This window comes from Lepidochelys kempii, chromosome 17 (assembly GCF_965140285.1).
Source record: "Lepidochelys kempii isolate rLepKem1 chromosome 17, rLepKem1.hap1, whole genome shotgun sequence".
Classification (NCBI taxonomy): domain Eukaryota; kingdom Metazoa; phylum Chordata; order Testudines; family Cheloniidae; genus Lepidochelys; species Lepidochelys kempii.
Window position 1 is genome coordinate 5310158 of NC_136396.1, and position 19783 is coordinate 5329940.

Genomic DNA, 19783 nt, shown 5'->3' on the forward strand with positions numbered 1-19783 from the left:
TGTAACTGCAAAACAATCTTGGCTCAGGCCTCCTAAATTTACAGTGCAAAGCAACAATTCTTTCCCTTGAAGTCCCCTGGTTAGATCTCTATAGTCTTCCACTGGACCTCCTAGGTCATTGTTAATTTGCTACCTTTCTAAAGGGTTGTGTTGAGCAAAACTTTAAACTTCCATGGATTTGGCCACAGCTTGGTTGTCTGTCTAGTCTTGATTCATGAACCAAAATTATCCCATTGTGTCACCTGTAGGGCGCAAGATACAGATACCAGCTAAATTTCCCGGGCTGCTGCACAATGTAGACAAACTTGTCTTCGCTGTTTGGTTAAGATCAAATGTCACTTTAACATCTAATATGCTCTCTGTTGAGGGACTGTATCCTGTCCATGCAGCAGAGAGATTGCAACTCCTGGCTTAACAGGTCTCCTCCTTATCTAGCCACTATGATCTTTTAATTCTCTCGTTCACAGTCATAATCACCTCCATTTATATAGCACTTTCCATCCAGAAGGATCCCAGAGTGTAGGACAAATCCTGCTAAGATTTATATCCTGTACAAGCTGAATGATTTTAACAGTTGCTTTAACAGGATTAGGAACAGAGATAATTTATGCCACCATTGAAATGCCACTGCCTCTTGAGCGCAGCACGGAAGCCATGGCTATGCACTTTTCAGAACGTGTGTGTTTTTTTTTTTTTAAAGCAGAAATGGAGACTAATTTAGCCAACTGAACCTGGAGGGTTAACTTTTACATAGAGTTCATGGGAAAGTGAAGTTGTATCTAGTTCGGTCAGGCTTAATTTGATTTTTTATTTTTTTTTAGATCAGTATGGAATGATGGGCCTTGTCAGTGGCCCATCAAATGAAAGGCTGTTACTGCCTGTAATGGGGGACACTCACCTCTTGAGCGCCTCCTGTTGTATTTGGTACTGAAGGACTTTTCCTGCTCCTGGTGCCCCCTGCAGGTTGTTGACGTTGCTTGGCAGGTCTTCAATGGCTTAGCCCTCTGGCCAAGTCACACTGTCAAAAATGGATGAATCCCTTACGGGATCACAAAAGTCCAGCAAACTATCTGCCCTCACCAGGGTCTTCAGCCCTGTCTCTAGACCCTTTAAATCCAGCCCTTTGCTCAGGCATCTTGTCCCTTTCTTGAGGCTTAGGCCACTCGGCCAGTGAAGGAACCTGGACCTGCCCACTACTCTGGGTTCCAACCCAAGAACTCTATAAACAGCAGCCACATACTGCTTCCTTCAGTTAGTTGCTGCTTCATTCCCTGGGTCTCTTCCCACATGATCCTTTTCCTTTCACTTAGGGTTAAAGTTCTCAGGTCCTTTAACCTTAGGGTTAAAGTTCTCAGGTCCTCTTGTTCCCAGGTCCAGTAAATGCAGCCTGTGGATTGTCTGTGGCCAGAGCGGAGCACCCTTCCTCACCCATCTGGTCCCAGCAAAGAACTGACCTGCCCAGGCCCTGCAGCTCCTTTACTTCTAAATGAATTAATCTTAGGTGGGCAGGATATAAGTATCAGAACCGGGGTTTTAGTGGGAAACTGGATGTCACAGGGTAACTGGCCCTTTAACAGAAGTTGATCCCAGCCCTGCCTGTAGCTAATCAGCTGCCTTCCCGCTGATCTTGTGAGACCAGGGATCCTGTGATAGCTTGAAGATCACCTGGTCCTCATAAAAGCCAGCAGGTAGCTCACTTGAGGGTTAGACTGGCAGGAAAAAGAACCCAGTTTATATGTGACTCTTGGAGGGATGGCTGATCAAGTGTAATCCTGGAAGGAGAAGGGAACAGAGAGGTTCACTTTGACTCCCAGGCAGAGGGCCTGTGGAGTATAATCCTATAGGTAGTAGCTAGGCCCCTGCAGAGGACCCGAGTTAGGAGGAAAAAGGCTTGAGTTACCTGTTCGACTTGTGGTAAACAGTTTTGTTTTAAAGAAATTAAACTGAGTCAAATGGAGACTGGAATCGCATGGCTGGAGGGTGGTCTTTGGTGAGTTAAATCACAGGCTCACAATGGGATTGACTTAACAGCCTGACTCTTGCAGAAGTTCTTTAATAAACTCAAATGGTTGGTTTAATGGATGTCACAGCGTACACCCAAGATCTCTGCCAATAGACTCTCTTTCCTTCCACTAACACAAATAGCATCCTAATGACAGACCTGTGGAAGTCCTCTGCAGCCAATATACCTTAAAGGGAAGGATGCAAGCTGACTGTAAGTGCTAATATCCCCAGAGTGATGGTTGCATCTTGCTCTATGGATTTACCTCTCCTAACTGTCTGACTGGCTTGGAGCAAGGTGACCTGTCTTCTAGGCCCTTTTCCTTGCTTCTGATGATGATGATAATTCTTTAGTGTCAGTGAGGAGGAAGAAAGCATTTAATTGTTTAAAGTGCCCCAGAGTAAAATTTAACCTACCATGCTAATGCTTTAGTGGCTAACAGACTGTAATTGCAATGAGGTCCTTAGGTTTGTTCTATCCAAAGGCCAATAAATTCCAGAAGCTGCTGGCTAAGCCAGTTTACATACTCATTGGGAGTTAGGTACCTAAATGCTTTGAGGATCTGGGCCTAAATTCCTATTAATGGATCAAACTCTTCCCTCAGTGACACCTGAATACCCCAACTAGGCAGAATCTGACTGGAATATAGAGGAGAGGGAAAAACTGATAGTGTGGGGCTTCTTTCTATTCTACATAATTTTTTATAATGCGCTCTTCCCTGTTGTATCTGAGCGCCTTCCAGCGGTGCATTCAGCAACGTGACTATACATCTGGCCCGTGTTGTTTGTTCATCCTATCCCCAGAGGGGGGGAAGTGTGTGCATTGGAGTGTCGTGTTTTGGTAGTTTGTTATTTAATATACCTGTTGCTATGTGTTTATATTATGAAAGGCAAGGTTAAAGAAAGGTGTTTTGCACTTGGAGTGGGAAGTGGTGGTGAGGTTTGTGGGCAGTTCATTCCACAGTCTTGGTCCTCCTGCAGAGGAGCTTCTTCAGAGCAGGGGCTCAACTCCAGACTCCTTATTCAGGTCCTGATTTTGATCTTATTTACACTGATGTAAATCAGGAGTAGCTCCACTAATGTCAGAGGAGTTGCTCTGGTGTAAAAGTGGTGTGAGTCAAGAATCGAGCCCTTGGTGTTTTTCATTACTATTTAAGTTAGGATTCTGTGCGTAGAGACAGTAGTCATGAGTGCTGAACAAGGTGGGCACTGAGCACCAAGGCCGTGATATAAGTAAAGCACTCAAGTAAATGCTTACCTTTTAAGTTGGAACTACTTGTGTGCTTAAAGTTAAGCTAGTGCTTAAGTGCTGTACTCGTGGGGCTGGAACAATTTGTTCAGTGGGGGGTACTGAGAGCCATTGAACCAAACTGTAAACCTTGTATATGATGGAAACCACTTCAAGACTGGGTGCGGCAGCCCCCCTAGTTCCAGCACCTAGGGCCGTACTGGATCAGAGTCTTGGTGCTCAACCCCTTGCAAGACTGGGCTTTAAACACCGAATATAAATAGGCAGATCCTTGCTTAACTATCCTGACTTCTCTTCTCACATCCTAGCAAATTAAGGTTCAGGTCATTCATTATTAAAAGATATCGCCCTGAGCCTAAATAAAGAGGGTTAAAATGGTTGTGAATAAGGGCAGGAAGAATTAGCAGTGAATGGAGTTTTAAAAGTTGGAAGGGTTAACAATTCAGAGTGGTGCTGGGAAGGCCTGGGCACAGATCCCATCCTTTGTTAGAGAGATCTGTGTGTGTGCAACACCCACATATTGCTTTTGGAAAATTTACCCCCAAGAGCGCTGGGTTTTACAACTTAGCAAAAAAATGTGCCTGAAGAAACATCTGTTTCCCAGATCAAACCTAAGGTACACAGAGCTATGTCTGAGCCTTGGCACAGTGACCCTCACGCTCTTTGGGATGCAGTCTTATTACCTGACATGTGTATAATTGCAATGGATTCTCAGGGTTCTGCTTGGAGGATTTTTCGTCCCCCCCAGCAGGATCTAATTGATTGATTGATTGCGTGTGTGTTGGACTCAGCATGTAAAAATATCCATTTATAAAATAAAACCGTCCTTGCATTCCCGAATGTTGAGAACATGTTTTAAGTCATGTGTTGAGGCTTTATCCCTCAGCCATGCAACCACCATGGCAGACTGACTTTAGACAGTACAATGGTAGAGGGCGTAATGATGGAACATGCTTAGAGAGGAACATGCAGATTCTAGATCTTGTACCCAATGAGTGAAAATGTGTCTTGTATAGCAGGACTAGCTAAACTGTGTCTGCAGATGGAAGGGACCCCATTAAAATGCATACTGCAGCATATGGCACGTTGCCTACTGAACCGGGCTACATAGAGTCTCAGAAGTTCTTTGATTATCTACTTAAGTCCAGTGTGCTTTGAGCTTTGTAAAGTGAGAGCTAATACACTGTATGTGGGTGACTGACAAATGGGTTAATCCTAAAACATGATGGGACAGATTCTGTGGGAAAGCTCCACTTGATTCAGTGGAGTTCCCCCAATTTTCACACCCACAGAGAATTGGGTCCATTGTTTCTGGAGACACAGGGATGCAGGATGGGGAAAGGAGGGGAGGAAAAGAGGGGATTTGGAGAACTGCAGTGAAATTGCCTTAAAGCAGTGAATAAAGATTACCTGGAATTCCTTTTCTTTATTAGAGTAGCTTCTCTAAATTGTGAATGCCACAAGCATTCAAATTAATGGTGCATATCCTCTGACATGATGCTAACAGCCAAATTGCTGGGTCCCAAGAAAGGAAATAATCCTGTACATATATATATTAAAAAAAAAACTAATGTACTGCAAATAAAGACTGGGGTAAATTATGCTCTACTTTCCTATGAGTGCAAAGGCAGAGTAACTTCTTTGTCTTCACTGGAGTTAGTGTGGATTCACGCTGGTGTAACTGTCAGCAGAATTTGACCCATTGGGCCTGATTGTCCTCTCACACCAGGTAGAACTCAGTGGACTTTGATGAAATTACTCCTGATTTGCACCTGTATAAGTGAGAAGAGTTTTGGACCCATTGTCTTTGCAACAGACGAAATACATTAGGAGATCATGGATCAGATAGTGGGCTTGTTTCTGATCTCATTTATACTGGTGTAAATCAGGAGCAACTTTATTTAAGTTGATGGAGTTACACTGGTTTTACACCAGTGTAAGTGGGATCAGAATCAGACCCACTGGTTTTGTGCCTATAATTACGTATTATGCATTGGGAACGAAATACTGAATACGTGCTTCTCCTTCCTTCCCCTTCTCTCCATTCTAACACTCTGTCTCTGTCTGATATCGTATTACTGTATCTAAGATCTGAACTGTGTTTGGGAACGTAGTCAGGGGCCCAATCCTTCAACATTTACTCATGGAGAAGGATTAGGCCTTATCATTTTTAGTACATCAAATTAATGTCATCTCAAGATCAGTGTTCTAGGCCCCCCCCCTGCTCCCAACTAAATCTCCCATTGATTGCAGTGGTGCAGCATTAAGCCCCAAGGTCTTGATCCAAAGTGCATTGAAGTCAATGGGAATCTTTCCATTGTTTTCAATGGGCTTTGGATCAGGCTGCTAATAAGGCAGGAATGCACTTTGATCAGACTGATCACAGCGATGAGAGAAGGGGGAGAGGGCACTTTTGAAAGAGCTGATGTTTAAAGAGTAAAAGGAAAAGTACATAGATCAGGTAGAGGAATTGAATTATTGCATCTGATTGTTTCCATCAACAAGAATTTATAGACTTTTAGTGGCTGTAAAGATATAATTATGCCTTTCCAAATTGGAATGAGAGGTATTTTATTGTTTGAGACACATTGTTTTATTTGTTTTTAGAAAGCCATAGGCCAAAAAGCTCCTAGCACAGTGCTCAGACACTGCTGACATTTATTATTGGCAGCACTGCTTCACTGAGTCTGCAAACAGCCTGAAACAACAGTTTTGAGAGGCCTGAATTGCCCCCACCTTATCTCAGCAGAGTGTTTAACTCTGAAGACTAACGATGACAATAGAATATTAATATTCGCTCCTTCACGTTAGAAACATCCAGACCTCCAAAACCTTCAATAGTGAATTTCAATAGATATTTATTTTAGAGAAGAAGGGTTAAATGGATACTTTACATCAATATCACTTAACTAGAAGCCAGTTAGAGAAGTTAAACCAGTGAAGGGTCTTCCCATACTACCTGCCATTAGGGTGTAACAGGGACAGATGACGAACGATACATATGGCCATTGGTGATTGACAGGATTGTGAAGGGGAAATATTCTCATATTGATGAAAGTGGCAGCAAGTGGGCAGAGATATATAGGAGATCAGTCTAAGCAATTATAATAGTCCCTTCCAGCCTTTTGTTGTTTGCAGTGTTTATTGTAGCCGTGTTGGTCATAGGATAGGAGAGAGACAAGGTGGGTGAGGTAATATCTTTTATTGGACCAACTTCTGTTGGTGGAAGCACAAACGCTTGTCCTTTCCATCAACAGAATTTGGCCCAATAAATGATATTACCTCACCCACTTTGTCTCCTTTTAGCCTTTACACCTATTAATCTGAATGGTTACAAACGCAGGGAAAAAATTGTAGTGTAGACAGGCCTAGCTCCAATGGCCCTGAATTCAGGGGAAATTGGGATCTTTGCAGCTTGGCGCCTTCTCTAGTCTCTTCACAGTTACCAGATGCAGAGCTATGTGGGCCTGGCGAGATGCAGTGTAATCCTTCCAGCAGTTCTTTCTATGAGGCTTTTTTTTGTAGGAGCCAAGGAGTCTGCATGCTATCTCCAATTATAAAGGAACCATTTAGGTTAATGTGTAATGGACTTGAAAGGATCTGAGTGGAAACCAGAGTGAAATCAGCTTGGAACAGCAGCAAAATCATAACACGGGGGAGAAAGCCCTGCACTTTTCCAATCTCTCATCATAATGTATGCAGACTGGTTGGCTCCTACTGTACAAGGTTTGTAAACTACTCAACTCTGCTAGTGAAACGTACAAGAGTGACAGGCTCCTCACTTGATTCACACACAAGATACAGCACAGACAGGTGCAATGCAAGCTTCTCCTATGACACACCTCTAGCATTGATACCTTGGTGTGATCTAGAGGGACTAGGTCTAGTGGAGAGAGGGGAGTTAATTCCTTGGCCTTTTTCCTGAGCCTGCTAGTGAAGGTGACAATTACGATGGAGGTTTTAGTGATGAGGACACTTATCCACTGGGAACGTAACTGACATTCTTCATCATTCCTCCCTCCCTCCCCCAAACCTCTATTCATTTCACATCTGCTATTGAACAGCTGTGAGATGGCAACAACTGCCATTCCTACCAACTAGGGCCCAAATCAAACCAGTGTCTGAGAAGCGAAAGGCTCTGTATCCTGTTAGCAACAATCCCCTCAACCATCCAACTTCCTCCCCTTGCCCTCCCAAGCTGCTATGCCTAAAGCATTTCAGATCATCTGCGGCAAGCATCTACTGCTCAAGTCCTTGGTATGTCAGAGAGAAATGTGAAAAACACATTAAAAGTGTCATGCTTTATCAATCGCTAAATTGTATGGGCGTTGCATTATACATTTCAAGGGTCATTGTAGAAAACAAGAGATTAAATTAATTTAGTACTCTGGCTTCAATTATCTGGATTTAAAATATAAAAGAGAGTCAAATCTGTTTGTAAATAAATATGCTGCCTGCCTGGTTATAAACTACCAGTACCACAGATTAGATACCTGTCACAGAGATTTGGGTTAAAACCCAGAGAGTTTTTTTGCTCCTGTTACTAGGATCATCCTGCTGTCATATGGATGTTGTAGCTCACTACTCCCACATTGTATTTCATCACTGAGTACAAAACTTCATGGACAATATGATCTGCAGTGCCAAACTAGTTATAGAAACAAAGAACATTATCAGTAAGGCCTCGATTCTGCAAGGAGGTGAGCACCATCACTTGGAGACACTCCTGATTTATATTGCTTTAAGTGAGAACCTAGTAGGACTTTCTGGCTACTGTGCTTCTCAGCCTAATTAAGAAAGGGATGAAATCCTGATAATCAGAGGTCAGTATTTTCAGACACAAAGTAGGCATGCAAATTCCTCGAGGGGAGGGACTGTCACTTTTTATTATCTGTGTATGTGTGTATTGTGACCAGCACAACAGGGCCCTGATCTCTGATGGGAGCCTGTGGTCGCTATCACAGTCCAAAAAGTAATCCGCAAAATAGCACTCAAGTGTAATAAATGTGATGGATGGATTTGTATGATGACCTGTGATGGAAAGATAAAAGTAACTGGCTGCGGGATAGGACTAGCTGGCTCAAGGGGTTGCTAATTGTTGTGATTTATACTGCAGTAGCACCAAGGGGCCCCTATCATAGATCAGGGTTCCGGTGTGCTAGGTGCTGCAGAAATGCAGAACAATAAGAAAGTCACTGCCTCGAGGAGTTTACAATCTAAGTATTTAGATATGAAGTCCCTCACTTATGGATCATTCTTTAATTCCTAATGGACAAACATCTGCACCCCAAAAACCACCATCACAAGTGACAACCACATGGTAGTGTTAGAAGAGAGACATGGAAACTGAACTCCTGTCTCAATAGCTAGCTGTGGACCCTTTAGCTCAGGGTTGAGCGTTCCGTGGCAAGGCACCGTGGAGGGATGCTGGCACTGCTCTTGGCTGTGCTCTCTCTGTTCTGAGGACTTCACGTTAAACTTACTTTTTCACTAATAAATTCTAATCCGAATTGAAATGGGATACCTTTTTTCTTTGGTCAGGTGAGGACCCAAGAAGCTGCATTTTGACCTAGTATTGTGACTAAAGTATAGGTTGGAAGGAGAGACCGGAAATTAATTAGAGTAATCGCTGTGAGAAATGATGAAAGGAGGGCTCTGCTGCAAAAAGCCTGGTTAAAAATCCCATGAATTGTCCACAGGCCAGTGGTAGCTGAAGAAAAGAAAATCTGATGATAAATGTTTTGTTATGCTTTTGAACAGACTATAAAACAGAATGCTATCGAATCCCTAGTGTGTGGGCTAGTGATTTAAAAAACTCTGCACACCCTGTACTGAACAAAAGGAAAAGTACCTCTCCAAGAGGGATGGAATACCAGCAGTCAATAACTTAATTTTAAGATATTATGAATCAATTTACTGGAGCGTATCCACTACTTCATCTAAATTAAACATTCCCCTCAAAGTGCAGGGAAAGTGGGGGGAAAGGTTTCAGACAATTGTCAACAAAGCAATTCATCTTGGTGTTGTCTCCATATCAGAGATATTTAAAGCCCATATTGAGTGATATCATTAGGCAAAGATAGAAAACACCCAAATACCCAATCTTGGAGGATATCTGCTATACCAGAGGAGGAGGACTTGAAGGAGAATTTCTTATAGTAAATGGCATTGTCACAGTTGGGAGAAAATATGATTTGAACCTATGCATTTCAAAGAGACCTACATCAGGGGCATTTGATCTTTGTCTGAAGGAGGGCTTTGTTTGCAGTTTGCTGGGAACCCAAGGGTCACACTGAGGACCTGACCTTGACAGGCGTTAGGTGTCTCCTGTAGGACCCTATAGGCTCTTAGATATAATAGTGAGGAGGCAAATATCAGAACTACGTTTCATTTCCTACAGTCATGGTTTGTGTTAATCAATAGTGCTGTATCTTGTGATAGTTTTAACCATGTGTCATTGGGTTCAAGGTGCCTTGTGCCAAACACAGAACAGGCTACTTAGTTATTCTCTAACTTGGATTGATACAGAAATTATTCTAACAAAGGCTAATGTTATCCCAAGTACACTTGTCTTGGTGGTGAAAGACCGGAGTCATGTCCGGTTATTCAAACACTCAGCAAGCGCACTTTAACTTCAATCGGCACCTCTCAGGATTCGATACCTGGTTTGCATCACATAGAGCAGACTACAGTCACTGTCTTTTGAATACGGAAGTTCAGTCATTGGGCCATGATTCCAGTGTGTTTAAATACTTTGCTGAACTTGGGCTTTGGAACATTGGATGCTAGGGCCTGTAGTTTCTATGTTAATCCCTTATGAAACCTGTGGGCTGCATCTCAGTTCTAAAAATTTGGCTCATCACAACCTGCATTGTAGAGCACAGATCTCTGTCAGTTCAAATGCAATGCCTCGGAGGCTACCTTGGTTTAAATAAAGACATGGACCTCTTGAATAATACTCATTCATCAGACACAACATTGGAAAGCCAAAGAAATATCTTGTACCTACTACAGAAAAGTGCATTTGTCAGAATAACTCAAAAATATTGTTCACAGTACAAGAGAACCAGACCATGGCCTTCTGAATCCAGACTGAGATGTCAAGAGACAAAAGTTCTGTCAATAGTAAACTATGGGAGAGAATGTAAGGGCCTAAGACTCCAGCAGGAAATTAAATATATGCAACAATCACCAAACTGGGAAAACTAAATGTAATTTTAAAAAGACTCATTATTAACAATCAGCTCAGATTCTGCCATATGGAATAGAATAATTAAACTGCACGTGATCAATTACCTTAATGCACTTTACCACTGGTATAATACTCTCTACTGGATCACTCTCTGATTAATGTTGCTGTAATTTTGGTCCCCAATTACTTTAGGCTACCTTCTAGAATAAGGGACTGATCCTGCTGCCCTTACTGAGGTGATCAGTCTCTAGAGGCAAAGATTTCAATGTGGCTGTTTAACTGGGGAGATCTAGGTGTGCATATGGGAGCCCCAAAGAGCCACAACTCAAACAAATGGCTAGTGTTCATCCAACCACTAACTTAATATGTAGGGCGAAAAAGGAGCACCCACTGTTGGACCAAGACACTTCCTACAAGAATACCTGGACTATTTAAAAAAATTAAAATAGCCAGATATTAAAAGCGGGGAAGTATTCTTCAAATACTTAAAAGCTCTCTTCAAATATCGGCAATTTTACAGGCCTATCGTGTGCAAAATCCCAAAGCAATTTAGGATCTAGCCTGAAATCCTTATCTCCCTTGGGAGCCATTGCAAAACATGCAAGACACAAAGCCTCAAGACAATGATAATTGATAAGGAAATAATAATTACTTATTATTATGAGATATGTGTATATGGAGCTGTGCAATAGCTCACTTGTGCCACATACCAGGATTCTGGCCTGAAAGAGCCTCCAATCTAAGGGCTCAATCCATGATGTGAAAAGCACCTCCCAGCTCCTATACACTTGAGTGAGATAGGCACAGAGTACCATGTGAGAGTGGATGCTATACAGACCAAACACAATGTGACAGATGGTCCTTATAGTGGGAATAATGAAGTCTGTAGCTAAGCTAAAGAGTTGGAGCTGAGTGAATAATGTGTTTTAATATAGTCAGGAGATTATCCACACTGAAAGACCATAAGAGCCCTTAAGAATGAATGGAAGGCGACTCCTCTCTAAACAAAGGCAGCACATTAACTAAATGCAGTTATAACAGGTTCCATTAAAAAAATCATTAGCTTATGTGGGATCTGGGGAAACATTGTAAACTTGCTTTTTAACATAAAGGCTTTGGGTGGGGACCTTTACAGTTCCACACTTAATTTTCTATTACACATTGCACAAAATGTATTAAATAATTAATGGGTATGTTCTGTGTTAAGGGGAACTGTCCTGCCAAATCCCAGTCACACTAAGTGGAAGAGAATAGATCTGCCTCTACCCTCTTTATGGTCTTTCAAGTTAAAGGACAGGTACAACGTTTTTCTGATAACACCAACTTTTGTTTCCCAGGGAAGTTTAAAAATCTGCTCAGTTTACCGTTGCTATATTTTGTTTTACTTGGAATTCCGATTCTTCTAGAACCCTCCCCTGGAGTAAGATCTGTGGCTTTGTATAATTGTTTGCATATAAGGATATTTCAGACGTATGTGTAGTTCCTTGCATTGGAGGATCTTAAAGTGCTTCCCAAACATTAGTTAACCTTTCGTTCTTGGCATGCATTTTCAGTAAACATCCACAAAGCTAATTCATTAGCCACCTTCGAATCCCTCCTCAAACCTCCTTTGCCACGATGCTCACTAAAAACTTGATAACAGCTAGGCTGCTTGGGAGCTGCCTCTCATGCTGACCAATATTCTCTCATTGTTGACTTATATTCCCCCATCTGTCTGTATCCATCTATTACCTCTTCTTTTTATACTAAGATTGTAAACTCCTTGGGACCGGGACCATCTTTTTGGTTCTGTGTTTGTGCAGCACCAAACACAATGGGGTCTTGGCCCATGACAAGGGCTCCTAGGTATACAGTAATACAAATAGTAAATAATAATGAAACTTAAATCATCCTTGTGTATTGTATCCATTTTATTGATGGGGAAACTGAGGTATAAAGCAGTGGATTGATTTGTCTAGGGCAGGGGTAGCTAATTATTTTTGTCAAGGTACAAATGTCTTGATCAATGTATAATCAAGGATAGACTCCAGAGAACATAATAATAACAAAACAACAACAACAATAATAATAAGTAAAAGGATTGTGGGGTCTGTTCAAAAGTGTCTGGCCTGCAGTCCACTTATTAACTACCCCTGGTCTAGGGCCTCACAGTGAGTGGCAGAGCTGGGAATAGAACCCAGGAGTCTTCCTTGCTCTAGTCATTAGACAACTAACACTATGTGTCCTATTAATTGAGCATTGTACTATAAATCTCAGGATTCATCACGTATAAGGCTGGCATCTTAAGAAACAAGGGTGTGTTGCTCTGAATTCTCTAGCAGAGTGGCTTTGGTAGAGATGGGCCTCAGGGTAGAGATGGGTGATTAACCACTAGAATAAACTACCAAGGGAAGTGGTGGATTCTCCATCTCTTGATATTTGCAAATCAAGTCTGGATGCCTTTTGGGGACATATGCTTTCGTCAAACAAAAGTTATTGGCTCAATACAGGGATAACTGGGCGACATTCTCTGGCCTGTGATATACAGGAGGTCAGACTAGATGACAGAATAATCCTTCTGGCCTTAAACTTTGAGAATATATCATATAAAATATTTGGCCATAGACCACTGAGCACACCTATGTCACTGTACAAATAACAGCAGTACTTTGTTTGCATACAAAACTTTTCATTTATTAAATAATAGTAGTAATAATAATGTGGAAAATTCCACAAGCTCAGTCTAAGGGGAATTATTTGAAGGGCTTCTGCCTCTGTGACAAGACCTAATCTTTTCTGTGGATCCCTTTAAATGGTAAACGAAACTTGTAAAGCTATAGGATTATATTACAGACCCACTGGCATGTACCGTACCAAACATTATGCTGCTTATCCCCAGGGATGCTGAAGGGGTCGTGCACAAGGAAAAGAAGGAACGAGATACAACTGTTTGCTTGGCAAATCATGGACAAAATGAATGAGCGGCTATTCAGAGGGGACCCACTAGACAGGCCTGCTTCTTTTTACAAGGATGCACAAAGCCACCAGTCTCTAGTGACAAAGTCCCTTAAAGCACTTTAATCTCAGCTGTCTAGCTGCCAGGCCAGCTCTGAACACAGAGGACAACATCTCAAAACACAGTAGCTTGAGGGACAGCAGCTAAGATGCTGAAGGAAAGAAAGAGCTTAAGAGGGCAATCAGTATGTGAAGGTTCCCAGCGTAATGCAGGATTAGTAGAAAGAAAATGGACTGCCCATTAAAATTCATGAAGACACACAATTTAAGCCTCATGAATAACAGGACTGCAATTATGTAGGGTCAGGGTTTTTTTCAGGGCCACAGAGAGAAATGAAGTCATTAACATGATGTGTGTGTGGCTGCCATGTGCTCCCCTTTTGTTGCTGGATGCTCAGACAGACCTATTAAGTGTTCTGGGTAACCCTGGGGAATTGGTCATAATGGCAGTAAAGCGGGAGGGGCTTTGTGACCTGACTACATAGTGTGTCTGATGGAAAGTTGAAAATTAAGAGCAAAAATGTTGCTGCGAGTGAGGATTTATTTTAAATGTATTTTATTGGGAGAAAAAGCCAAGTCCATAATATTATTGTCAGTCACTGACAATACTGGCTGTCCAGAGTACAGTGTACTACTGATACCTTCCTCTTAAGAGGCTGCAGGTATGACTTGTGATTAAGACCCTGGACTGGGACTCAGGAAATCTTGGTTCAGATCCCCACTCTGCCAAAATTTTTCTCTGTGACGTTGGGAAAGTCACTTAATTGCTCTGTGCCTCAGTTCCCCATCTGTAAAATGTAGGTAACAACTAAATATTTCACAAGGGTGATGAGGATGCAATAATTAATGGCCTTGAGGTGCTCACACATTATGGTGATAAGTGACATATGTATTCTTATATTAGATTAACAGATCCCATATTAGCTCTCTTCTTAATTAAGATACATCTAACAGTCCCTTCAAAACGAAGGCAAGGGAGGGAGGTAGTGGAAAAGAGGTAAGTGATCCTTTAATCACAATGTGCAACGAGGGCTGTGAGATCTGCAGAATTTTGAGCACCCATTCAGGTCTGTTGAAAAAAAGTTGCAATGTCTGTCATGCTGTCCTTTCCCAAAGGGATTCTGAATCTCCTCTTGCATCTGTTGAATGAAAGGATGCCAGGGTTCTGACTTGTACTTTTTGCTGCCAAAAAGGTTACTGTGTGAAGTGGATATCCCTACTTTATATGCTGCAGAGATGCTCACATCAAAATGTCCAGCGCAGGGAATTGGACAGTCCATTTCTAGTTTGGCTGTCACGGGGGTATATCTCAGGGAGAATCACTGATTTTTTTCATCTCAGACTGACTGTCATTTAGAAGGGATCATGTACTAAAGGCAGACTATCAACCTTATTATAAAATATGAATGGGTCAGTACAGATTTTTGTCAAAAACTTGGCAACATCTAGACTGTTCTAAACACAATAATAGAGTACGTGTCAGGCAGTTTTGAAGCATTTGCGGGGAGTTCTATTTAGCAATATGTAGTGGGTCTGATAAGATGGGAAGACAGGGACCAAGGAACTCAGATATCATAGTGACAAGGGAGGTATAAATGTCTAATGAGAAATGTTGCTGTCATTTACACTGGTGTGAATCTACAATGATTCCACAGACTTCAATGGACTTTCATCAGATTTACATCAATGTAACTGAAAGTGGAATGTATCCCACTTTTCATGAGGCAAGTGTGTCCTGCTGGTTTTCTACAGAGATTTCTTTACCAGTGTCTTGCTGCCAGATACTCTTAAGTTCTTCCCACTGTGGGGTGGTAGGTGTAGCAGAAAGGGGCCCAATTTATGCCACTCAGGCAAACTAAATGAGCCTAAAAGGGGCATAAGTAGCCTCTTGAATAAATCCATGCTCAGGCAGTCTCCCTGGCTCATGTGTAGCCAACATAAAGGCTCATGCCACCCCTGCTCCATGTGCCCAGCTAATTGTGTGTGGCCAGACCACTCTGCTCTACAAGTGTTTATTGCTTTTCAGAGTCCACAGGGGGCAGTGGGAAATACCATGTAAGTTTTATAAGAGACCTGAGCGTCCTCTGATTTGCACCAGTGACCAAGCAGGCCTCTGGCTCCCCAGAATATTGGCATCACAAAGATTGATTAGGGCCACTTTTTTGCCTCCCCTTGTCCCTGTAGCAACTGCAGGACTGGAGTAACTGAGACTTGGGCCCAAGGATTTTGTATAGGCCAAAAATAAGAGCTCTTTTGTGAGGAGCGTTTCTTATCTAGTTATTTTCCTGTTAGTGGGTATATGGTTAAGTCACAGCTCTGGTGCAGTCTATTGGGAATTGGAAGCCTAGGTAAATTATTGATTCTTTTGCTCATTTGATAAGGAAATCAGAAAAGGGATAAGATCTAATATGCAAGGATATCTTCAAAACTTATGACTAGTTGAGGTGCAGGCCTGAAAAGTACCTAATACCTTTCATTACTGCAGGTATAGAAAAACTAGGATTTGAAGAGAACATAACATGCAGGATTGGGACAGGAGGGCCTGGTTCTATAACCATTACTCATTCTGAGAAGCACTCATAGATTCTAAGGCCAGAAGGAACCATTGTGATCATCTTGTCTGACCTACTGATTCAGTCTCTGCCTTCAATGGGTCTCAACATATGAACACAGTCTACTCAGTGCAAAGACTGAAGAAAAAGCCCCATGTCCCCATCTGTAAAAGGAGACAATATTTAGTAACTTCATAATGGGGTTTGGAGGCAAAAATTGTCTGTTTGTAAAGCACTTTGAGTTCCTCGTTTGAAAGTGCTATAGAACTGCAAAGTATTATAAGATAGGTTTCAGAGTAACAGCCGTGTTAGTCTGTATTCGCAAAAAGAAAAGGAGTACTTGTGGCACCTTAGAGACTAACCAATTTATCTGAGCAAAAGCTCATGCTCAAATAAATTGGTTAGTCTCTAAGGTGCCACAAGTACTCCTTTTCTTTTTATTATAAGATAAACTCAGTGAAAAATAGTGTGATGCTCTTGGAAAAATTCTACAAATAATACTGTGTCTGGAGCAACCATCCTCCATTAGGGATACAGATCTTTTTGAGTAATGTTGCTGACTCATAGCTAGTGACACAAAGGATGGGTATTAACATAATAGACTTGAAATTAGACGAAGGTTTCTAACCATCAGAGGAGTGAAGTTTTGGAATAGCCTTCCAAGGGAAGCAGTGGGGGCAAAAGATCTATCTGGCTTTAAGATTAAACTCGATAAGTTTATGGAGGAGATAGTATGATGGGATACCATGGTTTTGGTAATTAAATATTCATGGTAAATAGGCCTAATGGCCTGTGATGGGATGTTAGATGGGGTGCGATCTGAGTTACCCAGGAAAGAATTTTCTGTAGTACCTGGCTGGTGAATCTTGCCCATATGCTCAGGGTTTAGCTGATCGCCATATTTGGGGTCGGGAAGGAATTTTCCTCCAGGGCAGATTGGAAGAGGCCCTGGAGGTTTTTCGCCTTCCTCTGTAGCATGGGGCACGGGTCACTTGCTGGAGGATTCTCGGCTACTTTAAGTCTTTAAACCACGATTTGAGGACTTCAGTAGCTCAGACATAGGTGAGAGGTTTTTCGCAGGAGTGGGTGGGTGAAATTCTGTGGCCTGCGTTGTGCAGGAGGTCAGACTAGATGATCATAATGGTCCCTTCTGACCTTAGTAGCTATGAATCAGAAAAAGGAAAACTATTGACTATCTGAAATGAGGCTGGGTTATGTAAAACACCGGCTTATGTTAGGTTTGTCTGCAACCAAATTAAAGCTCAGGGATCTCTCTTCTTGTCAGCTCCCATATATGGAGATTCCGGGCTCATGATTATCCGTCTCTACTTGTTCAGTGTAATTAATAGATGTGGTTTTCTCTCCAGCCATTAGGGGATGCTATGTTCATCATGGAACAGACCATCTCTTCCAGAACAGGGACAGAGAAATTCCCCAGAAATTCCCCAGAGAGTTCACCTCTTGGAAGGTTGGTGATAAAACAGGTTTGTCCAGCTAAGGACTGAAATGTTTCCTGTATTCAACTATTTCTCTACTCAGCAGAAAGCAAAACACATTCATTGCTGTGTGTCCAGCACAATTCAGCTAGGGTAGGTGGCAGAGTAGCATTGTCCTCTTTCAGTGAGCAAATGTGCAGTGGTGTCTAAACCTAATCCCTAGGCCAAGAGCATTTTTTTCTAGCAAACCTGAAAACAAAAGTGCAACCCCACATAGCACATTTATTAGCATAGCAGCTATAAGGATGCGGATGCCATGTTATTAGTGGTTGGGGCAGGGAATTGTAGCTAGGATTCCTGGATTTTTTTCCCCAGCTCTGCCAAATTGCTGTTAGTACAGACCTCTTAATCTGTGTCTGTTTTCCCCATCTGCAAAACTGAAATAATATCTCAAGGCGTGTAATTCATTAATGTTTAAGCAGCATGAGATTCTCGGTTGAAAGGCACGATATACTGCAAGGACATAGTTCAAGACTGCCAAAGAGCTTGATTAAAACTAAACATGCCATCCCTAAGAGGGGGGAAAAAATCACCTCACCTGGTTCCATAAACTGTTACAGTGTAAAACTGCCTACACACAAAGTGCATGTAATGTGTGATTAAAATAAAACCTGTTAGGAAGAAAAAACATGTACAGATGAATATCACTTAATAAATTACCATCTTTAAAAATGTGCCAAGAAAATGCAATGATGGGATATTTGCAGACCTCACTGGGGAATAGTAAAACAGTTAATTTGAATGCTATTAGCAGAGTGAGTTACTAGTAGCAACATAACACTATCACATTAAGGTAATAAATTAGGTACATATGCATAAAATGAAGTCATAGCATATTGTGTATTGTCACATCCCATACTGTATCCTGAGTGAAGAGAACTATATATTGATTATACTAATTTAGATGTAAAACTGAATGTTTTTCATGCTCCCAGATGAACATTAAAATAATTTTGGGTAATTTCTGTAGAAGTTTTCAGGTAGATATGGAAGATTTATGGCTACTGAGTGTCTGAATATCTTGTAATCAAACATGGGAATATGAAAGCTGCAAGACAGAATGTTATGTGAACAATTTGTCCAAAGGTGACGAGCAATTTCTGTGCTACTGGCTAATAGATGAGTTTTTGTCATTGGATACAAATGGTTCACTGCACTGACGAACTGATCATAACAAGTGTGTATATGTTTGGAGGTGTCTAATGATGATGATATTTGGCAGCGATATAGCTTCAAAGTGCTTTGCAAACATTAACTAATCAGTCTTTGAAACTTTCTGTGAGCTACGTAGGTAATCTATGTAAATATTATCCCGATTTTTTCAGTTGGAGATACTGAAGTATTGAGGTTAAATGCCTTGCCCATAATGGCAAGGGGAGTCATTGGTGAGTGTAGGATTAGAACCTAGGAGTTTCTTGCTCCTAGTTCTGTGCTTATGCAATAAGAGACATTTACAATGTGGTACTCATCACTTATTTATCCCAGTGAGAGGTGAAACATTCTTAATGCACATAAACAGGGTTCTTAAAGACAGACTAAATCTTAGGATGTACATATAATTTCTGCATATCCTTTCTAACAATAGTGGATATATTGATGACTACCTTGATGAACGGAAGTGCCATCCAAACCCTTCTCTTCACCATGTTCAATCTTTTGATTACTGATTTTACTGTTTAAATAACATAGAAATCTTACTTTCAGTGGAAGCAATAATACTGCATTTACCTTTTACTTGGGGATTTGTGTTTTTTCCCTATAATCTTTAAATATAACTAGCTTGCCACCTTCTGGGCATATTGGGATTTACACACCAGAGTATCAAAACCAGAAAACATTCAGCAGAGGTTCTTGAATCAAAATAAAAACATCACAGGTGTGTGTTAAATTGTATTAAGCTGAAGGAGGCTTTTGATTTTGTTCAAATGGTCTTTGTTTCATCATATATTTAATGACAGGTTTCAGAGTAGCAGCCGTGTTAGTCTGTATTCGCAAAAAGAAAAGGAGTACTTGTGGCACCTTAGAGACTAAACAATTTATTTGAGCATAAGCTTTCGTGAGCTACAGCTTATGCTCAAATAAATTGGTTAGTCTCTAAGGTTCCACCAGTACTCCTTTTCTTTTTGCATATATTTAATATATTTAGAATATAGTTTTATTTACAACATAGTTAAGTTTGGAACTGTATTGTAATATTTCCAATTATGTTGTGACAATTTATTGTTTTTAGGGAAAGATTTTCCTATTAATGGGTCACTTGCAGGTAGTTTAAACACTCCCTGAACCTTTTTTATTTAAT

General features: G+C 41.3%; 1 protein-coding gene across 6 annotated transcripts in view; it reads left to right on the forward strand.

Moving 5' to 3' along the window:
* Positions 1 to 19783, forward strand: part of DHX40 (DEAH-box helicase 40) — a 58094-nt gene that overhangs the window by 13745 nt on the left and 24566 nt on the right. For 4 of the 6 annotated variants that reach the window (XR_012155360.2, XR_012155361.2, XM_073315182.2 and 1 more), the window contains exon 1: positions 17365 to 17472. The exons of 1 other annotated variant lie outside the window; for it this stretch is intronic. Coding sequence is in view for 2 of the 5 variants with exons in the window: in XM_073315182.2 (XP_073171283.2) it covers positions 17371 to 17472 (102 nt within the window). In the remaining 3 variants the exon portion in view is untranslated. Of the gene's footprint in view, positions 1 to 17364; positions 17473 to 19783 lie in introns of those variants that run through there. One more of the 6 variants, XM_073315185.2, reaches the window with a different exon arrangement.